Here is a 14550-nt window from a genome sequence, read left to right on the forward strand (position 1 = left end):
CAGCAAGCACTTAATCTTTCTGAGCTTCAGCTTTCTCCTTTGTCATACGAAGATATTGTGCAAGACACGATCTCTGGGCACCAAGCCAGCTTGAAAACTATGACTCTATGCCCTCCCATTCCCACTCAGGCTCCTGGAAGCTGACAGCTCAGGAGCAGCCTTCTAGGAAGGGGGCAGCCAGCAAAGGGAGGGGGCAGTGAGGATTATGTACCTTTCCCTGAGTGACAGGATGTTTCAGTTTGGCCAGAACACAAGATAGAGGCTGGGAAAGATGAGAAAGAAGTTCGGAGAATTACATGCAAGATTTAAACTTTCACATCAAGGAATCTGGGGGAAATGGGGAGCCACTGTCGTTTGTGCAGAGTAAGGTACTATCCTGTGGTGCAAAGGAATCTGACCGACCTGTGGAAGATGAGTTGGAGGGAGGAAGGGCGGTGATGTTACCATAGTCAGAGCATAAGGGCTGAGGCCCGAAGTGAAAGATTCCTCCCGTGGTGTAGCCCAGCACACCATTCCATCACCCCCTGGCATCGCCATACTGCTTATTTTCATAAACTCGCCCAAGGCGAAATCATGTTGCACTTTTTTTTTTCCAGTTCTACAAGTGGTTTCAAGGTAAACATAAATTTTATCTCCCTTGGGATTCCCAAGCGCCTGAGGTTAAACATGACCAACAAGGTGTGCCAGGAAGGGGGGCAGAAAGGGGCCAGGAGCCCCCGGGATGAGCGAGGGTGCGCCTACCTGCAGAGAAGCCGTCCTCGTGGTCCGAGCTGTTGTGGCTGCAGTCACTGCCCCTCTCGGGAGAGCTGTGGCTGGGCGAGTCCCGCTCCGGCACCCGCAGGAACCTCTTGCGCCGCCACGGGGGTAGGTGCTCGCGAGCCCCGCGCCGGGGGTGCTCCTCCGCCGCCAGGGGCGAGCTCCGCCCGTCCTTGGCCTCAGCCTCCAGCTGCTCCAGGTCGCGGCTCCGGAGCTGGGGCCGCCAGCCCCCGGGGATCAGGTGCATCCAGCGATGGGGGCTGCCCGCCCGCCCCGGCCTTTCGGCCTCATCGCGGGCCCCGAGCCGGCAGGGGGCCACGAGTAAGTGGCCGAGGACGAATTTCTCGTTCAAATCCACCATCTCGAAGTCGTGGTCACTGCTGTTGCCCCCATCATCTGCGACCGAGGCGTCCGGCTCGCCCTCCTCCGAGCCCCGCCCCGCGCGGGTCCCGGAGGACGACTCCTTTCCCTGGGCGCTGGGGACTGTATCATCGTGGCCGGGGGGCGCGTGGTCCTCCTGGGGCCTGAAGAGGAGGCGAGGCTGCTGCAGCTGCTGGTGGATGGCGGCGGTCAAGGTGCGCACCGCGCCCCCGGCCCCGGCCGGCCGGGGCCAGGTGGGAAGGTCCCGGCACGCGGAGGGAGGAGTCTCGGCCTTCGCGGCCACCCCCGGGGCCGAACGCCAGGGGCCTGGGGGGTCTCCGCCGCCGCCCGCGGCGCCCTCCTTCTCGCGCGGTGGCGGCGCCCGCTCCGGCCCGGCCGGCGCCGGCTCCTCTGCCCAAGCTCCCGGGCTGTCGCCGTCTCCGCCCTCCAAGCGCCCGCAGCCGAGGTCCCGCTTCTCCCCGGCCAGGGCCGCCTGCAGATAGGAGACTTTGAACTTCTCCTCAGCCAACACCTGTTGCAGCCGCTTCAGGTTGAGTTTGCAGCGCTCCAGCTCCCGCTCCATGTCCAGCACCGAATCCAGCCGCATGACTGGTGCCTCCTCCCCGGGGAACTCGGCCTGCCAGTGGCGCTCAAAGTCCTGAGGGTCCCACATGGCGGCCGCCCCTTCGGGCCGCCCGGGCCTGGCTTCGCCGCGCGCCCCGGGCTGGGGTCGCGCCGGGCTTTTCCCGGAAGCCCGCGCTGGCGCAGTCGCCTGCTCTTCACTTCAGCTCCAGAAGAAAATAGAAAAAATAAAAGTTTTTCCCCTTCCGCCCTTGTGCCTTTTTTTTTCCCCCTTCTTCTGGGTTTCGCCTCCCTGACGTAAGCGGCCACCCGCGGCGGAGGCGGGCGTCTGGGGGCCCTGGGCCCGCCCTGGGCCCGCCCTGGGCCGGACGCGCCGAGCCGGCGGTCTGCACCTCCTGCAGCCCGGCCGGGCGCCTCGTGGGCTGGGGGCTGCGGGCGAGCCGCGGCGGGGGCGGAGCCTCGGTGGCGCCCGGCCGGGACCCCGCTGGCGCGCCCCGGAGCGGCGCCCGCGACGCTCGGAGCGGACCGCTGTAGGCCGGGCTCGCACCTTCCCCGCCGCCTCGGCGGCGCCGCTCCCGCAGCCGCGCGCTGTCCGCGCCGGCTCCCTGCATCCGAGCGCGGGGCCGCGCGGCCGGGGGAGGCGGGAGCCCCGGGGAGGGAGCGCGCGGGGGCGCCCCGGGCTCCCAGCCAAACTCCCGCCGCCCGGCTCTCCGCAGCCTCGTCTGTCCAGAGCTAGCGCGGCGCCTTGGACCGGGAAGGAGAAGGTGGGGGGTAAGGCGAGGTGGCGCGGCTGCGAGGGCAGGTGTCAAAGGGGGAGGTATGCCGACCGGCGGGGTTATCCCTACCCAGGATTTGTTTGAGCGCCTTGAACTAACGTGTCCAAGATCACAGGGCTGTTTAATCCAAAACTGGGGAGTGAACTTTGGTTTTTGCGAGTCCCTTTAAAGCACTCTCTCCAATGCTCCCTTAGAGCTTTTCCAGGGGAGAAAAGGGCAAGGGTGACAGCCTCTAGCCTCTGCTAGAGGCCCCTGTGACTTCAAAGCTGAGAGTACTCCTGCCTGACTGAATCAAACCACGGCAGCAGGAGCCTTAGATACCTGGGCATCCAAGAGGGCCCTCCATTCTGCCTCCTCTTTGTGGCCTCACATACTTCCCCTAGGGAGGAATAGAAAGGAGGAGCTGGGGACAGGTGCCTGGGCACTGACGGTGGAGTGGTTAGGGGGCTCCCGCTTCTTTTCCCCTCTGCACGTGGCTGCAGAGCACTTTGCCCTTCCTCTTTCCAGGGTTTCGGGTGAGGCCCCAGTGTCTGCAGAGAGGTCCTGAAAAACTGTCTCGTGGTTGATGCAACAGGGGACCTTATTGGTGATTCATGCTTCCTTCATTTTAAGGATGAGGAAATTGATATTTTAAGAAACTAGTGACTTGGCAGCTGGAAATTCTTCCTGCCCTTTGGGGCTAGAGCTAAGCTCAGCAACCCTTTCCCTCTAGCCACCTGCCACTTGCCTCTCACCTGAACTGTCTGAACAAGCTATCCTGCTCTCACTCTTCAATCCCTTTCAGCCCATCCTTCAAGGCTGGCTATTGCGAAGATACCAGGAAGATATCTTTTAGCCATGAATGAGATAGTGCCATGCTTTTGCTCAAAACCCTCCAGTGGCTCCTCATGACCTACAAGCCGGTGCCTAGACTCTGCATACAGGACGTCCTCCCACACATAGCCCCAGCCCACCTCTCTGCCTTCCTCCTATGCTTTAGAATTATCAACTCCGCTCTGTCCTCAAAGACGCCTCCCTCTTTCCAAGTGACTTTTCTTCCTACTCCCATCCCTACACACAGGCATAATTCCCTGCTGCCTAGGGGATTCCAACGCCTTTAAGACTCAGCTAAGGGGGACGCCTGGGTGGCTCAGTCGGTTAAGCGGCTGCCTTCGGCTCAGGTCATGATCCCGGGGTCCTGGGATCGGGTCCCACACCGGGCTCCTTGCTCGGCGGGGAGCCTGCTTCTCCCTCTGCCTGCCTCTCCCCCTGCTTGTGTTCTGTCTCTCTCTCTCTGACAAATAAATAAATCTTAAAAAAAGAAAAAGACTCAGCTAAGGGATTGCCACCTCTGAGAAGACATTTCTGGGTTTGTGCCACCACTGCATCTCCTCCACGTCTTTATCTTTACCCTTTCTCCAATTTATTACAACTATTAGTGATATTTTTTGTTTCCTCTACTTTTAGAGCCCTCAAGGGTAGGGTTTGTGTCTTTTCCACTTTTGTATTCTTGCTGCTTCTTGCAGAGAGTGGTAGAGAGATAACTGAACATTGTTGAATGAAAGAAATGAATGAATGAATGAGCAGGCAGGTGAATGAATCTCCACCTTGTGGCTCCTGCTCAGCTTCTCCAGTTGTGAATCACTCCAGACTAGGAGCAGATGTGCTTCCCACAGAGGCTTCTCAACTCTGGAATTTCCTTCCTGACAAAGTCTGTGTTTACTCATTTTCCCAATATCCTTTCTTCTTTCTCTCTCTCTCTTAAAAAAAAAAAAAATTGGTGTGCCAGTGGCATGACTCATCATGGTGTTTGTCTTGTGCCAAACTGAAGGAATGGATATGTTTTAAAATACATTAATTGAGTATTCCCCAGTTTGTGTGATTTCTCAGTCCTTCACCTAGTTCCTCAAGCTGTTTTCTTTCCCACCTTAGCTTCATAGTCTCTCCCTACCTCCCCAGAGGCTGCCACAATTTCTTTTGTCTACTGAGAAGGACTGAGGGGCTCCCAATGCCTACTGAGAGCCAGGGCAGGGGTATTCCATCAAATGGAGTCCACAAGCATCTTGGCTTCTGTTAAAATTTCAGAATGGGAGAGAAATGCAGCACAGCAAGGACGGATGACCCCAGTCAACAGCATATTGATTGGAAGATGTTTCTATATGTACATTTAAATACACAAAGGAAAAAAAAACCCTGTAAGTTACTACAAACATCAATTTCTGAATTTGTAAATTCCCTAGGAGGATAGTTTCAACTCTGTGCTTTAATTAAAACAGCAGCATGATTCCCTTTTGGTCCAAGGAAGTTGTTACTAATACCACTAATTTTTTCCACGAGGACCAATATAGCTGGAAATGCCGGCATACATCTTCTGTAAACAGATCCCAGGAGCAACCTTCCTTGTCTTTAGCTGGTGGATAGTTCAACTTTATTACTCGACTTTGGGTCATCATGGGGGCAGGGGTAGAGTGGCTGGCATTTATTGAATCCATACTTCTAGTTGCCATACATCTTTGATCTCATCTAATTCCTCACAACAACTGCATAAAAAAGGTATTATTGTTGCTACTTCAGAAAGAGAGAGAGAGAGAGAAATAGAAGATCAAAGAGGTTAGAAGTCACACAGCTAGTCTACTGGATTCTAAAGCCCAGTAGATTTGCAAGGGCTTGGTCCAGGTGCATCTGTCATTAGCATTCATTCATTCAGTAAATATCTACGGAGCCCCTGAAGGGGTGTCTGGGTGATGCAGTTCGTTAAGCATCCAACTCTTGGTTTCAGCTTAAGTCATGATCTTGGGTCGTGAGATAGAGCCCAGCATGGGGCTCAGCGTTCAGTGGGGAGTCTGCTTAAGACTCTCTCCTCTCCCTCTGCCCCCTCCCCCACCTACCTCCTCACTCTAAAATAAATAAATAAATAAGTAAATCTTTTAAGAACTGTATTTATTGAGCACCTGTTAGGTACCAGGGTCTGGCAAATAAAGTTTAAACTTTGTAACCTGGCATATAAGACTCTTCACAATGGATCCTCTGACCCCCAGCCTACTTTTCCAATCCCATTTCTTGAATTTTTTCTTCCACTGGCTGCACCCATTCAGTCTCTTAATCTGAGTCTCTCTATGAGCAGATACCTTTTGGGTCCCATGCCATCTCCCTTTGGTCCATCTTAGATTTCTGCTGCAGCTGCAGCAGACACTTCCAATGGGCTGCTGTGGTCTCACCTCAAGCACCCCCACCCCTACGATTCTCCCACTTTCTGCCCTGTTATTATTATTATTTTTTTAAGTCGCAAAGCTCTCAAGGGCATCCCAGATGGAAGCTTCTAAGGGGGATGTTAATATCCCCATGGGCATCCCAGGGACAGTGGAAATGAGAGCTGCTTAATAAATGCCCCAGGCTCCTTCTTTGGAGGGCATTTCTGACTCAGTGGTCCAATAGGAATGAGCCCCAGCGGTTCACAGTGGTAACCAATCCATAATGAGCTCTCTATTGACTTCCCTTCTTGTCTGTCTCTCTCACTTCCGCTTTCTGGGACAATCTCCTGACTAAACTATTTGCCCCAGGTTCTTGTGTCCTTCCTTGCTTTCCATCTCTGTTCTCCCCACTAAGACACCCTCCAGCCTCCCCATGGCCTCTGTGACATAGCCACACCAGGTGCTTCACCATTCCCCCAGTTACTCCTTGGTCTCTCGTGTCTTCTTTCGCCAGGCTGCTTCCTCCTCTACCCGGTGAGATCCTTTTTCACCTAGCAAAGCCCAGCTCACCTGTGACTTTCTCTCTAAAGCCTTCCCTACCCTGGGTCCAGTTAGACATGCTGATCTGCAGAGGGATTTCCCTTGGTTCTAGCACTGATCACATCACACTGTAATTAATTCCATGGCTCCTTGAGGAAATCCTGGCTTTACTCTGGTGGCAATTCTTCTCCCTTTAACTGCCACAGTACTTGATGTAGTGCCAAACAGCCAGAACCTAGTACATGTCTGCTGAGGAATGATAAATGATGAATGAATGAATGATTAGTGCTCCACCTGGACCCTTGAACCTCTACCCTATGCCATCTTTTTTTTTTTTTAAGATTTTTATTTTTAAGTGATCTCTATACCCGACATAGGACTCGAACTCACAACCCCAAGTCACAAGCTCTACGACTGAGCCAGCCAGGAGCCCCTAAAATGTTCCCTCTTGCTCTTTTGCAGTCAATCCCTTTTCTTGGCTCCCAGTCCCAGATGACCAGTTTTCTGTCATTTCTGTCACTATAGTTTTGCTTTTTCTGGAGTTTTCTATGAATGACCGCAGTTTGTGGTATTCGGCTGAGTGCTGAAACTTAGCATAATGTTTTTGAGTCTCATCTATGTTAAGTGTATTTATATTTCATTCCTCCCTTCCATCTTCCCCCAGGGTTGAGAGTAGGCATTTTAATGTACTTTATCAGTTTCAACCTCTATCATAAATGCTGTGACAGAAGTATTATCATCATCTTGCAGATAAATGGATTATGGTTCGATGAAATTAAGAGAGTTGGTAAAGTTTAGACCATTCTTTCCTTTTTACTGCTGAGTTATGACTTAGTATTCCATACTATGAATACACCCCTATTTGTTCATCCATTTTCCAGTTGATGGACATTTGGCTTGTCTTTGTGTGGACATACATATTCATTTCTCTCAGGGGAAAAAACACACACACACAGGAGTGGAATTGTTGGATTGTATGACAACTGTATGTTTAACTTGATAAGAGGCACCTGGGTGGCTCAGTTGGTTGGGCATCTGCCTTCGGCTCAGGTAATGATCCCAGGGTTCTGGGATCGAGTCCCACGTCCAGCTCCTTGCTTGGCAGGGAGCCTGCTTCTCCCTCTCCCTGTTGCTCTGCCTACTTCTTTCTCTGTCAAATAGATGAATAAAATCTTAAAAAAAAAAAAAGAAAAAGAAAAAGAAACATTCTGCTTCCAAGAGTGGTCATACCATTTTCTGCTACCACCAGCAAGGTGTAAGGGTCCCATTGCTCTACATTCTATACAACACTTAGTATTGTCAGTCTTTTCATTTTAGCCATTTTAGTTGATGTTGCTTTGACGACTAGTGATGTGTAGCATATTTTCATGTGCTTGTTAGCCATTAATATATGTTCTTCATGAAGTGTCTGGCCATATCTTTTTGTTCATTTTATATTGGATGCTTGTCTTCTTATAATTGAGTTGTAATAGTTCTTTATATTCTCTATTCCAGCCTTTTGTCAGATGTATTTTGCAAATAATTGTCTCCTAGTCTGTGGCTTGCCTTTTCCTTTTTCTTTAGTGAACATTTTTTTTTAAGATTTTATTTATTTATTTGACAGAGAGAGACATAGCGAGAGCAGGAACACAAGCAGTGGGAGTGGGAGAGGGAGAAGCAGACTTCCCGCAGAGCAGGGAGCCCGATGTGGGACTCGATCCCAGGATCCTGGGATCGTGACCTGAGCCGAAGGCAGACGCTTAACGACTGAGCCACCCAGGCGCCCCTAGTGAACATTTTTTTTATCTTGATGAAGTACAGTTTATTAATTTTTTACAGTTTATATTAAATTGTGTAGTTTGTATGTATCTATGTATATAAAATTTACAGTTTATAAATTTTTTTGCACTTTTTGTGTCCTGTTAAAGAAATCTTTGCCTAACCCAACATCACAAAGATTTCTCTGATGTTTTCTTCTAGAAGTTTAAGGGTGTTAGGGCTAGTGTTTCAGTCTCTAATCCACTTTTAGTTAATTTAGGGGTGTGATAGAGGGTCAGGGCAGAGGCTATTTCTTTCCATGTGAATATCCAATTGTTGAAGCTCCATTTACTAAGAAGACTCTTTTCCGTACCTAATTACTTTGGCAGCTTTGTAAAAAGTCAATTGACCATGTAAGTGTGGATCTATTTCTAGACTCCATTCTGTTGTGTTGATGTATATGTCTATTTTCACAGCAATATCACTGTTTTGTTACCACAGTTTTATAATAGGTCTTGAATCAGGTACTGAAAGCCCTCCAACAGCCCTTTTAAACGTTTGTCTTGGCTATTTCTAAGTCCTTTGACTTTTGGTATAAATCTTAAAAATCAGCTTGTCGACTTTTCAGAAAAGACTATTTGGATTGTGTTTGGGATTTCACTGAATGTACAGATACATTTGTGGAGAACTGCCATCTTAACAATACTAAGTCTTCCAAACCATGAACTTGGTGTATCTCCCCATACATTAAGGTCTTCTTTAATTGCCCTTAGCAATGTTTCATGTTTTCAGTGTGTAGGTTTGCACATCTTTTGCTCAATTTCTAAGTACTTTATTTTTCTTGATGCTATCATAAATGGGACTTTTATTTCATTTTCTAAATGTTCGTTGTTGGTATATAACATTATAATTGGTTTTTGTATATTGACTTTGTATCCTGAGACCTTGCTAAACTTATGCATTAGTTCTAGTAATTTTTTATTGTAAATTCATTATGAGCTTTTTTTTTTGTTTTGATTTTTTATTGAGATACCATTCACGTGCTATAAATCTTGCCATTTTAAAGTGAAGAGTTCAGTGGTTTTTAGATATTTTCTCACTTGTATAACCATCACCATTATTTATTTCCAGAATCCTTTCATCACCCTAAAAACAAGTCCCGTGCCATTACCAATCACTCCCTATGTTCCTCCCAACCCGCTAGCCACTAGCCCTCTTCTGGACTTTTCTGACTTATTTCACTTAACATAATGTTTTCTCGGTTCATCCATGGTATAGCACGTATTAGTAAGAAACGTGTGAGGGCAAATATCTCTTCCGGATGGTAATTTCATTTACTTTGGATATATACCCAGAAGTGGGATTACTGGGGCGCCTGGGTGGCCCAGATGGTTAGGCATCTGCCTTTGGCTCAGGTCATGATCCCAGGGTCCTGGGATCGAGTCCCACGTCGGGCTCCCTGCTCCTTGGGAGCCTGCCTCTCCCTCTGCTTCTCTCTCTCTCTCTCTCTCCTCCTCTGTCTCTCATGAATAAATAAATAAAATCTTTAAAAAAAAAAGAAGTGGGATTACTGCATCATATGGTAATTCTATTTTTAATTTTCTGAGGAACATCCATTCTGTTTTCCATAGTGGCTGCCCCAGTTTACATTCCTAACAACAGCGCTTGGGGTTTCTTTTTCTCCACATCCTTACCAACACTTGTTATCTCTTACCTTTTTGATAATCGACATCGTAACAGGTGTGAGCTGATGTCTCCGTTGTGGTTTTGATTTGCATTTCCCTAATGCTTAGTGATGCTGAGCACCTTTTCATATGCCTATTGGTCATTTGAATGTCTTCTTTGGAAAAATGTCATCATTTCTGGCCATGTCTCGTCTTGTGAAGCTAGCAGCCATTGCTGATGATTGCAAATAGTGTTAAACCATCATTCCTTCTTCATTTAGTAGCTTCATTTAGTAGCCCTTATTCCCAACTTTTTAAAGTAATGAGAGGCATCTGGGTGGCTCAGTCAGTTAAACGTCTGCCTTTGTCTCAGGTCATGATCCCAGGGTCCTGGGATCGAGCCCCGCATCGGGCTCCCTGCTCAGCAGGAAGCCTTCTTCTCCCTCTCCCACTCCCCCTGCTTGTGTTCCCTCTCTCTCTGTCAAAATAAATAAATAAAATCTTTAAAAAATAAATAAATAATGATTTGGTTTAGGGGGGCCTGGCTGTCTCAGTGAGTGGACCATGCAACTTTTAATCTCAGAGTTGTGGGTTCGAGCCCTACGTTGGGTGTAGAGACTACTGAAAAATAAAATCTTAAAAAAATAATAAAACGGGTTGGTTTACTAGTGTCCTAGAGGTACCAATGAGGTTTTATTTTGTTTTGAATTGTTTTTAGTATAATAATTCATTTGGGACTTTAAATATGCTCATGTGTTTTGTTCCACTTCCGCTGTTGTCTTTACTGATGTTCCAGTCGTCCCGTCTTTGGCCCCCAGGAGCATCTTCAAGCTGGGGGCTTCCTAGGCTTTTGGACCTCAGTCTAGTGGTCTTGGATAGCTTTGTTGTTTTCTTGTTTGACAAGATGTTCCAGGCTTATCTTGTCTGTTGTATTTCCTGTCCCAGGCATAAAATCAGCCATTTCTCCAAAGAGCCCAGTTTTTCTTTTAGTGGGAAATGGCATTTGGAGACGTCAGTTAAGGTATTCGAGGTGTTTATTTCTATTGCATCAGTCATTATTTATAGGTCTTTTCAGTGGAAAAAACTAGGAAATATTTATATTTAAACTACATCATCAATGTAAAGGCAGCTTTTAGGCTGCTGGTGTGAGCCCTGGAAGCCGAGGGGGGTAGAAGGGCTGTGCAGGGGGCAAGGATCACCCGCGAGTACAGACCTCTCAGGCTCTATCAGCAGTGACCACGGGGCTGAATGCAGACAGATCCGTCCGCCGACCCACCTCAAAACAGCCGCGAGCCCTAGCTGACCAATGGGCCCCTTACAACCGCGCACCGGTACCAAAAATGGAAAATTCCACACATTCCCATACCTCCTCACTCCCCACCTGAACCACAGCCCCCCAGCACTGCCTCCTGGCAGACAGTCTCTCCCTCGCTGTCCTGCCCGGCTGCTTCCTTGTATTCAATAAACTTCTGCGTCCTTCGTGCTGCCTGGGGTGAATTCTTCCACTGCCAGTGCCACCGGCCTCCACCCGCTCGGGTCGCCCCACAATGAATTTATAGTCACTTTTCCAATTAATATTCAGGATGACAGAATTTCTACTTACTCTTCTCCTATTGCCATCTCAAAAAAAGAGCTCCTGTCCTCAAGAACACCAACCTGATCACTCGTGCAACAGCCCCACGGGAGACTTACCATGAATTTGCTTGTCATCTGTACCCAGGGACAATGCCAATCCTCTGTGTCGTTCTAAATCTAATATATGCGCTGCCGAAGTGAGAACACATAATCTTCATAACCTTTACCAATCTCAAAGGTGAAAAATTGTATCTCATCCTAATTTGAGTTTGCATTTCTTTGGTAATTAATGAGGCTGAGGGTGTGTGTTGTCATTATAGGCAAGTCCCCAGTTTAAGCCTCTGTAAAATTGCTGGTATTCTCCACAACAGCACTTCCGAAACTTCGGTTATCTGCATAGTATGTTTTTCCCGATTAACAAATGCCCCGTGCTACTATTTACTGACTGAATTTTTAGTTACTGAGCCCCCTCTTAAGCAGTCATATACAGGCATGACACACGTGAATAGATTTGGTGCCTCCTTGTATACTTCCCCAGTGCACAGAAGCATAAGCACGTCACTCTTAAAATAAACAAGCGGGGTGCCACCTGAAATCATCTCGTGGACCACCCACCCGGGGGTGAGTGCCACCCTCTGGGAATCCCTGCCCTACAAGCATTCTGAAACCGAGACAGAGTGAGAGATGTCAGTCATTGCCCTGTGTCCACATCTCTTCCGTAGGAAAGACCATGTTCTGAGGAAACCCAGACCCCATGCCCACCCTCACTTGGTGCCAGGGGCCACTGCACCCTGATGATGATGTGCTTCACCATCTGGGTGGGAAAGATGACCCGGGGCTGGACTTGCAGTGCTGCAGTGAGCCAGCTGGTGTCTTGGGGAGACCACATCACCCCGCTAGCCCTCAGTTTCCTCATCTGGTGGTGGGTGGTCCCCGCCTGTACCAGCAAGCCCTCTCTGTGGTGTCACTGACAGAGGACTGACACCTAAGGAGCTTACAAGCTCCCATGCACAGGGAGCACCAAAGGGTACTGAAGAGTTAGAGAAGCCCTGCCCAGATCTGGAGGAGCCGAGGTTAGGGCAATGCGGGCTATGTGATCATCACAAGAGGGTGCTATCAGGTCACCCCTGGGCACGGGCAGAGCCCAGCAGGAAAGGGCGTCGTGAAGTCCAGGAGAGACAATGCGCAGAACCCAGAAGCCCAGATCGTGCCCTGCTTCCAGCAGCTGGGTCCAGATCAGTGAAGGATCAGGAGAGTGTGTGCGTGTGGTGTGTGGAGTCTGGAGAAGCAGAAAAGCACAGCGGTTTTGGACCAGAGAGCCTGGGCTTGACTACCATGCTTGCCCCTTCCTAGCTGGTGTGGCCTCAGACAAGTCACTTAATGACCTCTGCCTTAGTTCCCTCATCTGTAGAATAAGGATCATAGTATTACCAACTTCATAAGATAGTGTCAAGGCTTAAAACGGTTAACACATAAAAAATGGCCTGGTCATAAGCTTTAGTTTCTGTGTCTAAGAGAGAGACAAAAACAGGAAGAGGGTGAAGGAGAAAGGGCAAGGGCAAGTTAGTCAAGGCTACTTCTCCAGTGAGGTGGGGGTGAGGAGGGTAAGGGGATCTCCCGCCCTGAGTTTCGGGAAGAAAATAGGATACACACGGGTGGGCTTCTCTCATGGAGCTAAGGAGAAAAAACAAACAGAAAAACTGCTTAGAGGTATTTCGTTACTCAGGGCCCAGAACTGAGGACCCTGACCTCACCAAACAAGGTGTGTCTTGCTAAGAAAAACGATACATTGTTCAGTGGCATGTGTGCCTGATGTTATCTGTTTGAGGAAGACGCTGAGTTGCCAGATTCTTCTATGGAGACCAACATGCAGCTCAGAGGGGTGCAAATTGCACTTAATCTTAGGGACAGTCATAGTGACTGACTGTGGGCTGTACCACCTGGAAGAGCAGCAGATAAACCTGTGGAGCGTGCCGTTTGCTCAGACAGTTACATGTGCAGAGAAAACCATAAATCGCTTTGGGCGGTGGGTCAGGTAACCGGCTTGCGGCATTAAGCTCAGTTCCAAATGCTTAGTACTGGGGCCACCCAAGAGTCCCGAGATCAACTGATATTTATGACCCTGGTGTTGATAATCCTTTCCAGATACCATGCCCACTAAAAATGCCACCCCCAAAGGAAGTAGTTTCTTCTTCACACCAGAGCAGAACCTGAGATCTATTGCAACATTGACCTTTTTTTAATACTTAAAACAAAAACAAAACATTCTGGTAATTTCCCTGAAGCAGTGTGTGTGTATGTGTGTGTGTGCACGTCTGTACATGTGTGTATGTGTATGTGATGTCTAAAGAGACGACCTCCCTTTTGGCCCCTTTCCTAGAATGCCAGAGAAGGTTTGAGAAGGTTTGAGTCCTGTCCAATCTTCCACTATTCCACTGGGACTTTTCCCTGCCCTGGGGCATTCTCCTCAGAGACTGGCCACTGTCCTCAGCATGAAAGCTCACATGGCCCCTGAGTCAGCGGGATAGACCCAGGGGCGTCGAGGCGTTCCTTCATACCTCCTCAATATTTCCCCTATGTGCTGCCTGGTGACTGAAATTCCTTCAACTAGTTCAGGCCTCATGTTCCATATCAAGAGACAGCGAGCTATTCTGTAAAGTTTCAGAAGTAAAGATTTGGGGCTTTTGGCCCTTCCAGTCCCTGTTCTGGCTACTCAGCTCTCCTCATATAGCTAGAAAGCAGCCGTAGATAATACACAGTGGAAAAGCATAGCTGTGTTCCAATAAAGCTTTACTTACAAAAGCCAGACTTCCGGGCGCCTGGGTGGCTCAGTCGTTAAGCGTCTGCCTTCGGCTCAGGTCATGATCTCAGGGTCCTGGAATCGAGTCCCACATCGGGCTCCCTGCTCCGCGGGAAGCCTGCTTCTCCCTCTCCCACTCCCCCTGCTTGTGTTCCTGCTCTCGCTATCTCTCTCTGTCAAATAAATAAAATCTTTAAAAAAAATAAAATAAAACCAATGTTTAAAAAAAAACAAAAGCCAGACTTCCTGCACCGCTAGCCGTAAGTTGCCGACCCCTTGTCCCACATTTACAGAGAAGGGCAGTGGGATGGGGTAAGGAGAGCTGACATTTACGGGGTGGATACCACATGCCAGGCCCTGTACTAGCACTTTCATATCTGGGATTTCATTTAGTCCTCACAAAAGTCACTATATAGGAGGTACAATCAGTATCCCCATTTTATTTTCTTAAATCTAATTTATTTTATTTTTAAGTAAGGTCTACCCAACATGGGACTTGAACTCATGACCCCCAGATCAAGGGTCACATGCTCTACTGACTGAGCCAGTAGATCCCCATTTTATAGCAAAGGAAATCGAGGCTCAGAGAG

At 48.8% G+C, this 14550-nt stretch overlaps 1 protein-coding gene across 3 annotated transcripts in view; it reads right to left on the minus strand.

Annotated features, from left to right (window-relative positions):
- The window catches only part of ABR (ABR activator of RhoGEF and GTPase), a 175248-nt gene extending 173293 nt beyond the window's left edge, over positions 1–1955 (minus strand). Inside the window, exon 1 of one of the 3 annotated variants that reach the window (XM_027625396.2) lies at positions 742–1945. In XM_027625396.2, the coding sequence (XP_027481197.2) occupies positions 742–1789 (1048 nt within the window). In that variant the 5' untranslated portion in view covers positions 1790–1945. Of the gene's footprint in view, positions 1–741 lie in introns of all 3 variants that reach the window. The other 2 variants (XM_035724557.1, XM_035724556.1) reach the window with 2 other exon arrangements.
- Positions 1956–14550: the final 12595 nt, after the last annotated feature.

Source organism: Zalophus californianus, chromosome 16 (assembly GCF_009762305.2).
Source record: "Zalophus californianus isolate mZalCal1 chromosome 16, mZalCal1.pri.v2, whole genome shotgun sequence".
NCBI lineage: Eukaryota > Metazoa > Chordata > Mammalia > Carnivora > Otariidae > Zalophus > Zalophus californianus.